Consider the following 8912-nt stretch of genomic DNA (forward strand, 5'->3'; position numbering starts at 1 on the left):
TTATTTGTCTTTCGAGCACCCAGGCTCAACTTACAAGATGTTTTAATTACGGTTGAAACTTCACTAAGTAAATAATAATTTTGAGTTCTTTTAATGTTTCAAATAGAAGGGTTGTGTCCGGAACCTCGGCAGTTTTGGTTTCTGACATATTTCTGCCACTCACCAACACAGAAATACATCACATTTATATCAGGTGCACATGTGCATTCGGGTCAACTTGCCACATTCAGAATAACTTTTACATGCATGTTGATTGGATTATGTACCACCGTCTCATTTGGAATACAATTACATTCTGATTGGCTTGTTTCTGTGACACAATTTTATTGAGGTTGGCTGTTTATTTTTCACTCTCAAATGTGAAAAATGCTGTGCTCATTTTTTTCTGTTGTTTGCTGTTTGTGTACTCAAATGAGTATGTCCTGAAATTAATTTCAGGAGTGCAAGCATAAACAGAACTGCTGAATCCTCTGGAACCTAAAACTATGCAAACACACCTGGGGATACCTGGCAGCATTTTGTTTTCAGCAGATCATATTTTTCCAAGAAGGGTTTTCAATGGAACCTTTTACAAAAAATGAAAGTATTTAAAATCTATCTCTGGTGCTAAGCAATAAAACACATCCACACTAAATTGTATTGGAGGCTCCAGATATTAAACCCTAAACAGTCACAGTATGTGGAGCAGTTGGTCTTTCAGTATCTTTACTGCTCATCTCCTGATTGTCTGATGCTTTACAAGAACAGAGTGAAGCCAGAAACTTATCCAGGAAGCATTTCCGACTTAACAAATACAGAGTTGTGTCTGCAATGGGACTAAAATAAAGGAAACCTGCAGCAACAAGATCAGGAATTATGTTCAATCTCTTTAACAGGAGAAAAACAATGATGGGCAGGAAAAGCAGAGTGTAAATTAGCAGCACCACAACCTGAATGGCTACGATTCGTCTTTTTTCTTCTGCTGGGACACTGAGGGCTCCAGACAGAGCTTTAATAGTCCCAACCAAGAAGAAGATGAAGAAGGGAAAGGGCAGGAGGAGCACACTAGGTAAGATGGCTAGAAAAATAGTATTAGCAATAGTAGAATCTGTAGTCAGAATAAGTGGTAGCATAATTGGAAGAGGAAGAGTCCAGACCAGAACACAGACCACCACACAGTTCTTGATGTTTCTCCTGAATCTGTACCACAGTGGCTTGGCGATGACCAAATACCTGTAATAACAAATGGAGCTGTTTAGTCCATGGAGACTATCGGGTACTGACTAATGGGATTATATGAGACAATAGAGAAGCTTAAAGGGAAACTTATAGTTACCTTTCCAAGGAGATACAGACCATGAATCCAACACTGGCCATTGTACTAAAATACAGGATGCCAGGGCCGATATCAGGCCCAGACTGAACTGAATATGTAATTCTGCCACAGAACTGAATGAGATCAGAAAAGAGAAGGTTGATGACGTAGACTGGGACACCCTGATCCTTTTTCACCTGCAGCAAAGACAACAGAGAAAAATTAACTAATTAGCTCCATTTCCATTGACACTCAAAAGCCAGCGGCTTTGGAGAAGTTTGGGGCTTTGCAAATCTATCCATTCATTTTCCAACTCGCTTCATCCCTACTTTGCAAATCTCTCTCAAAGAACTGAAAAGGTCAGTCGAGTCTATAAATTACACCAACTGCCCATTGGACATTGTCCCTACTAAAATAATGAAAGGAGCAAGCACAGAGTCTGTATTGCTGAAGGTTCATAACGGTATCCCCACAGCACTAGATGTGAATAATTTAGTCGTGCTTTTGATTTTAGACGTTGCAGCTGCCTTTAAGACTACAGACCATGCAGTTCTTATTTTTCATCAGGAACACTGTCGACCTTCGTGGTGCAGTGCTCCAGTGGTTTGCCTCATATCTAAACAATAGATTGTTTCGGCTATGATTGATGACTTCACCTAAAACAGCCCCTTTTTCTTATGGTGTGCCGCAAGGCTCAATTCTTGGACCAGTTTTTTTCCTTTCTATTTGTTGCCACTAGGACTTATCATCTCCAGATGCAAAGTCTCTTTTAATTTATATACTGATGATATACAACTTTACTTACCAGTGAAACAGAACGGCAATAATACTCTTTTTTTTCTTGCAAAACTGTCTGTCTGACATCAAGCAAAAGAAGCAAGGGGCGACTGTGGCTTGGTGGGTTGAGTAGTTGTCTGGCAATCTGAGGGTTGTGGGTTCAATTCCAGCTTCCCCCTGCAGGGGCCACATGTCGATGTGCCCCTGGGCAAGGCACTTAAGCCCAAGTTGCCTACCGAGCTGCGTCTAGGTGTATGAATGTGTGCGTGTTAGTGAGAGTGACTCGGTGAATGTGGCTATAGTGTACAGCGCTTTGGGTGGTCAGCATGACTGGAAAAGCGCTTTATAAGTTTAGTCCATTTACCAAGCAATGGTTGTCTCAAAATTTTCTCCACCAAAATGAAGGGAAACTGAATACATTCTCTTCAATTCCAAATCTTTTCAGGCCCCAAGCCTTGGTCCCACATCCCCACCTTTAACTTTAACCGTGACAAACCTAGGTTTGATTTTTGACAGAAGTTTGATAAACAGGTTAACTTAGTTATCAGAGCAGCCTTTTTTCAGCTAAGACTCCTATCAAAAGTCAAATCATTTCTATCTCGGGCTGATCTGGAAAAGGCGATGCATGCATTCATTAGTTCAAGGTAGTACTACTGTAATGCTCTTTATGCAGGAATCAGCCAGTCTATTCTCCATAAGCTTCAAGTGGTTCAAAATGCAGTTGCTCGATTTCTCTCAAACGCTACCAGACACGCCCATATTACCCCCATTCTCTCCTCTCTCCACTGGCTTCCAGTTCGCTTTAGGATAGACTTTAAAGTCCTGCTGTTTGCTTTTAAATTCATAACTCACCTTGCTCCAGCATATTTGTCTTAGCTTTTAACTGTTTGCCACAACGTCAGGAATCTGTGCTCATTAGAGCTTATAACCCTGCATGTTCCCAGGATTAGGTGCAAGAGATTAGATGATTGTTCATTTGCTGTTTTGCTCCTAAGTTGTGGAATGGTTTACCACCAGAGCAACGATCCATTACTGAGCTAGGAGTCTTTAAATAACAGCAAAAACATCTGTTCAGACAGGCTTTTTACTCCTAGCCGTTCAACTGTGGATAACTTTTGTTTATTTTGTGGTTTTATTTTTCTATATAACTCTTACAATTTTTTTATTGTGCTGTTATGCACTTTTTAGTCATCCTGTCATTTCCATTTATACATTTTATATTTGATCTGTTTTGTCTCAGCTTTTTTTTGTTTGTATTTTAGCTTGTAAAGCACTTTGTGCACCCTATGGACTGCTGAAAGTGCTATATAAATAAACTAAACTATACCACGACTCGAGTAATAGATGTAAATACTTTTGACACCACTGGTTGTTTTTACACAAATCAATCGAAAAGTAACTACTGACACCAGAATATTATTAATTTGTAAAATGTTTCCTGTTTCAAACATTTCAGTCATTTCTAGGTAAGAACAGGTAAACTTACACCTGAAATGAGAGAGAACCATTATTTAAAGAGCAGACACATGGAACAGAGTTCATCAATTTATCCAAACTAAATATGCAATATGGCATTATTAAGAATACATTTTTGGAATATGAAGAACTTAAATCTATAATTAGAAAAAAATGTAAGCATATTAAAGGTGGTTTACAAATTCCAAGTAATATATTAGAGTTCCTAGATTTAACCCCCCCAAAACTACTGTCTAAATCATACAGGACACTGACTAAAATAGATGATTCGATATCTCTTCCTATTATGAAATGGGAAAAGGATTTATCAGGCACCTTTGAACAAAATTTCTGGGCTCAGACATGTCTAAGAACTTTCAAATTGACTAGAAACACCAACTTACAACTAATACAATACAAAATCCTTCACAGAGTACACTACACAGGACAAAGATTATTCAAGATGTCTGTCCACACTGTATAGGCAATCATCCTGATAATTAAATTCATGCGTTATGGTTATGCACACCAGTCCAGAGGTTCTGGACACAGATATGTAAGGACTTATCAAAGTGCTTGAGCTGTAAAATTACACCTTCCCTATCAGTTTGCTTGCTTGGTAATTTTGAGGAAAGCCCTCTGGGGAATAAAATAGTTTACATGGTTTTCACTGCACTATGTATCGCAAAGAAAACTATCTGCATGAATTGGAAAAGTAAGGAGAATCTCAGTATCAATCAGTATAGAGATCTTTTGTTGGATCATATTAATATTGAGACAGCATCTGCATCCACATCTGTTCGATCTCTTTGGGCTCCTTTGATTAGCACTATCACTTAGTGGAATGGGGGGGCGGTGGGTTGCTTCCTGCAGGGCGCAGTGGCTGGGTGGAGGGGTTCCTGGGACTCTGGGGGCACTTGGAGTGGGGTGCTTGGTGGGTCTGACTCCAGGGTCTGTTGCCCCCATCTGGGAGGAGCTTGGGAGGCCTACGGGTGGCCTACAGCACCGCTTGCGGCGCTCTTGGGGAGCTATGCGGTGACGGACGTGGGTTACTGACCTGGTAGCTGTGCTGTCGCTGGGTGGGTCCTGGGTGGGTCTGGGGGCCTGGGGTCCCTGGGGCGCGCCGCCCTCGGGCGGGGGCCCCGGCGGGGCCTCGGGGGTTCCGGTTCCGGGGGGTGTGCCGCTTGGGGTCTGGGCCGGCGTGCGCCCGGGGGTCTGCCCCTGCACGGGGCCTCTGGTGCACTGGGGGGCCTCGGGGCCTGTTGAGCTGGTAGGGGGGCATGGTCATTAACATCTCAGGGCAGATGCTCTTCCCCTTCTTTGGGTTGGCACTCTGCTAGTGGGGGGAGGGGAGGGAGGGGGAGTAGTGACTTACCCAGCCTGGATGTCTAGTGTCGAATGTATGGTGAGATGTTTGAATGTTAGTGTTGGGAAGGGGTTAAATCTACGGGTGGGGTGGGGGGGGGGGGGTGGTGGACGTTCTGGTGGGCTTGTGTCTGGCCCCCTGTCCTGGTCCTGGTCTGTGTAGTCTCCCGGTGCGGGTTTCGCCTGAGGGGTGGGGTTTGGGATGGCTCGTGCGGGCTGGCTGGCCAGGGTCCCCCATCTTATTAATTTATTTGTTTATTTATTGATTTATTTATATATATATATTACTATTATTATTACTATTATTATTATTATTATTATTAGTATACATTTTTTTTTTGGGGGGGGGGGGTTTAAAGCCAGTAGGCTTGGGGGGTGGGCTGGGGGAGGTAGAGGTGTTGGTCCTGGTGGGTGGTTGGATGGCGGGCCCTGCGGCCTCTCCCCGGCCCCCGGGCTATGGTGGTGCCGCTGGAGGGGCCCCTTTCTCTGGGTGGGGCTTTCGGGGAGCGGGGGAGTCAGTAGGGGAGCTGGCTCCCTGGGTTGGCTCCCCAGTCCTTTGCTCCCCATCCCCGGACTCCTCCCTCTGCCTGCTCCATCACACCGCCACACATGTAGGTCCTTGGGGAGAGGGCGTTACTGGAGGTTGCCACCTTTTGGTGACGTCCCTCTCCCCAATTTTACCATGCATTTTAGACACTTTCACTCCAAACATTTTCACAACGCACATTCAGGTAGGCCACAATATGGGGGGTGGGGGGAAGACGTCTGGGGGGGGGGGGGGGCTTATGTTGTGTGAGCCTCCCTTCACCCCCTCTCGCATTTAGACATTGAGGGTTCTGGGTAGTTGCTTGGAGGGGGGGCGCTGGCACCAGCTTCCTTCCGGAGGGGGGGTGGGCTGTGCCGTGCACCCCCTTCGGTGCTCCCAGTTTTAAACACACCTAGATCAACATGCAACAACACAACATCTGAGCAAGCGTAGGGAGGATCGGGGGCCTTTTGCACACCCCCGATCTCCGATCACGGCACGGAGTCTGGGGGCTGGAGGAGGTGTGGGCCACTGGGTCCGGGGTCTTGGCGGGGGGCTGCTGCGGGTAGCCAGCGGCTTACCAGGTCTGGGGCTGACGCCTCTGCTCTCCCCAGGAAGGGATGGGGTGCAGGGGTGACTAGGGTAAGGTCGGGGTGGGAGGTGGTTTATTAGGTATATAGTGGGTGAGGGGGGGCTCTGGTCGGGTGGCCCGTACGGGTCGTGTCGGCCCCCCCTCTTTGGGGAGCCTGATCCGGGGGGCGTCTGGTCCGGGGGCGGGGCCGGGGGTCAAGCACAGGCAGTCGTATTGTTGAATTGTGGTGACACCGCCCACTTGGGATTTTTGGATGTGAATGCTATGTGGTAATGTGTGTACAGCGTCCTTTTTTTTGTGTCTGTGTGTGGTGAGTGGGGCACAAGGGAGGGATGGTGTGAATGAGTTGTTTTTTTTTTCCAGGTTCGGGTCCGGTCCGCTCCCTCTCCCAAGAACATCTCAAGTCTCCGATAGGTGCGGAGCCCATGCCCCCACGTCCTGCCCTTGGCCCTCTGGCGCGTTGACGGTCCCCGGGTTTGGGGCGGGTTCCCGGATGGGCGCCGGCCCATTCCCGGCGGTGGCTTCGCGGGGCCTGGCCCCCCGGGGGGCGGCCGGGGCCCCTGCCGGGCTCGTCCCCGCGGCTCTTCGGGGCGTCGGCATTGCGGTGGCTGGGGTATTTCCTCGGGGTCGTCTCTCCTCTTTCCTCGGGGGGGTGGGGGGGGTTGCAGATTTCCTCGGGCGCACTGCTTTGGGGGCCCCTTTGGGAGTCCGGGGTTACGGGTCCCCTGACTCCTGCCTCTGTGCTCGGGGAAGGCGGGTCTTCGGTTCTCCACAATCACTATCGAACTATTTCCTTCTGGATAATTCTCACCTAAACTAGTGCACTCTCACAAACTCCCACAGGTGCTGGGTCCCAGGTATTAAATGCTCACTTATATACAGAAAGGCTATAATTTATTTATTTATTTTCTTTTCTTTCTTTCTTTTTTAGGTATCACATTACACATGTCAGCTTAAATAATAATACATATGAGTTAGCAATGGCATCAAGGTGTTACACGATTGCATCTGTTGCTTTATGTCTGTTGGTTGTGCTGTTCTTTTTGTGTCTCTTTCGAGGTGATGGAGCAGACAGAGGACGTTTTATCATTCACTTCCTTTTATCTCTTCTTTCTTTCACCTCTTCTTTCTTTTTTTTCTCTTCTTGTTTTTCCTTTACTCTCCTACTTTCACATTGTAGTGTCCATATAATTTGAAATTCTCCCTGCAGGAATCACAATAAAGCTATTAACATGCATAAATCAGGCGGAGCATTATGGCGAAAGCTGTTTGCTCCACTTGTGAAAGTAAAATCTGTCGAGCTCTATTTGGCATTAAGATATCAATTCTTATTGCCACTTTGCTAGACAGGACACTGGGGAAAAAAAAGAAAAAAAAAAAAAGAGCAGACACAAAGTCAAACAGTTCATTCATTTTTGCTGAATAGGTTTAGGTAATTTTGTCTCACCTGTAGAAAAATTGTCACTATCACTATTAGAGTCAAAGGAAGTCCAATGCCAATACTGATCCAATCCACCCATTTTAGGATTTGGACATCTGAAGCATTGTCACTGAGATTTGAGTAAATTGGTAGTAGATAAATGGCAATACGCTTGCTGACGTTGAAGCTGTTGTCAAAGTTGTTTTCCTCTGATGTCCTGTTCAACTTTTCCATCCTTCAGTGTTGAACCAGAATTTTGAAGGCAATGGTACCTGTAAGTATAAGTGATGATGTTTGTGTAAATCTTAAGAGAAAACATTTCTGATAGTTTTTTTAAGTCCAGCATGTACATTGTGAAAGATCACAAGATTACAGATGCTGGAGCTGCAGGAAGCAGTTACTGGGAAACAACTCACGGACCCTGAGGACTCCGAAACTGACATATTTAGATTGGACAAATGGACTGATTAATGAAAATGGGTCAGCTTGGTCACTTCCAGAATATGGTGAGATATTCTCCACCAATGCCATGTGAGGAACACTGATGTCATGTGGGTACTCTCCCTTGCACAGGAGTGTACATTTCTGATTCTGTATAATGCTGATGTAAATGATCATTTGGCGCTCTCATTTCTTGACTTTACCTTTTCATGCATATTGATCGATATAAGAGAATTATGGGCGCGATTATCAGATTAGCAGAGGACATGTTACATACAGCAGTAACATGTCCTCTCTCTTTACTACACTTCTTCTCTCCTTTCAATCCTAACATTCCCCTTTACTTGAAAGATTCAAGAAGCTTTATTTGTCACTGCGTGTTACCGTGAGGGTACACACAACAAGCACAGGCAATAAACAGCGAGTACAGGTAATAACGTGACAAACAGTGTGTACAGTTTTTTCACACTAGAGCATGCAAAAGATAAAAAAAGTTTGTAAGAGTCTTAGGGCTCTGATATCAGTCCCTTAGCGCATGATATTAGCCCTGTTACATAGATTAGTCATCCTTCATGAAACACAAGTATTGAGGTAATAAGGCACTTTTGTGCAATGATTTTTAAAGCTTCATTTACAGAAATGCCCAATTTGATATTCCTGAGAGAAGATTGTGCAAATAGGTAATAACAGTACAGTGACTGGAACATATGATGGACTTTAATATGTTTAAAATTAGACAGATTGTAGCATATGATTGTAACTTATGATGAGCATATGGATTGTAACATATCATGGATATTTGATGGAAAAACTGCGGGAGTCACAGTAGAGTGATTTGTAATATATAACAAACTTCTCAGCAGGGGGCGATTGAGTTTAGCTGATGGGAGAGGGCCAAACAGTGTGTTGCCCAGCTGAGTGGGGTCGGTGGAGATGCATCTGGCCCTTCCTTGGACTTGTTCTGCATAAGTTGAGTCCAAATCCTGCAGATGACAACCAACAATCCCCTGCACTGTTCTCACTACCCGTGCTAGGTCCTTCC

General features: G+C 45.2%; 1 protein-coding gene across 1 annotated transcript; it reads right to left on the reverse strand.

Annotated features, from left to right (window-relative positions):
* Nucleotides 1-662: 662 nt before the first annotated feature.
* LOC118557033 (G-protein coupled receptor 4-like) lies at nucleotides 663-7663 on the reverse strand. Its single transcript, XM_036125908.1, has 3 exons — nucleotides 7457-7663; nucleotides 1316-1491; nucleotides 663-1212 (listed from the first exon to the last, which is right to left on the reverse strand). The coding sequence occupies exons 1-3, from the start codon at nucleotides 7661-7663 to the stop codon at nucleotides 663-665; spliced, it is 933 nt and encodes a 310-aa protein (XP_035981801.1).
* Nucleotides 7664-8912: the final 1249 nt, after the last annotated feature.

The sequence above is a fragment of the Fundulus heteroclitus genome, chromosome 22 (assembly GCF_011125445.2).
Source record: "Fundulus heteroclitus isolate FHET01 chromosome 22, MU-UCD_Fhet_4.1, whole genome shotgun sequence".
Classification (NCBI taxonomy): Eukaryota; Metazoa; Chordata; class Actinopteri; order Cyprinodontiformes; family Fundulidae; genus Fundulus; species Fundulus heteroclitus.

Excerpts from the sequence above, each read along its gene's own strand:
- LOC118557033 (XM_036125908.1), bottom strand. The coding sequence starts at position 7,663 with ATGGAAAAGTTGAACAGGACATCAGAGGAAAACAACTTTGACAACAGC. Across the intron at positions 1,492-7,456 it reads TAGTGACAATTTTTCTACAG|GTGAAAAAGGATCAGGGTGT; the intron begins GTGAGACAAAAT and ends TCTTTGCTGCAG. Across the intron at positions 1,213-1,315 it reads GTCTGTATCTCCTTGGAAAG|GTATTTGGTCATCGCCAAGC; the intron begins GTAACTATAAGT and ends TTGTTATTACAG.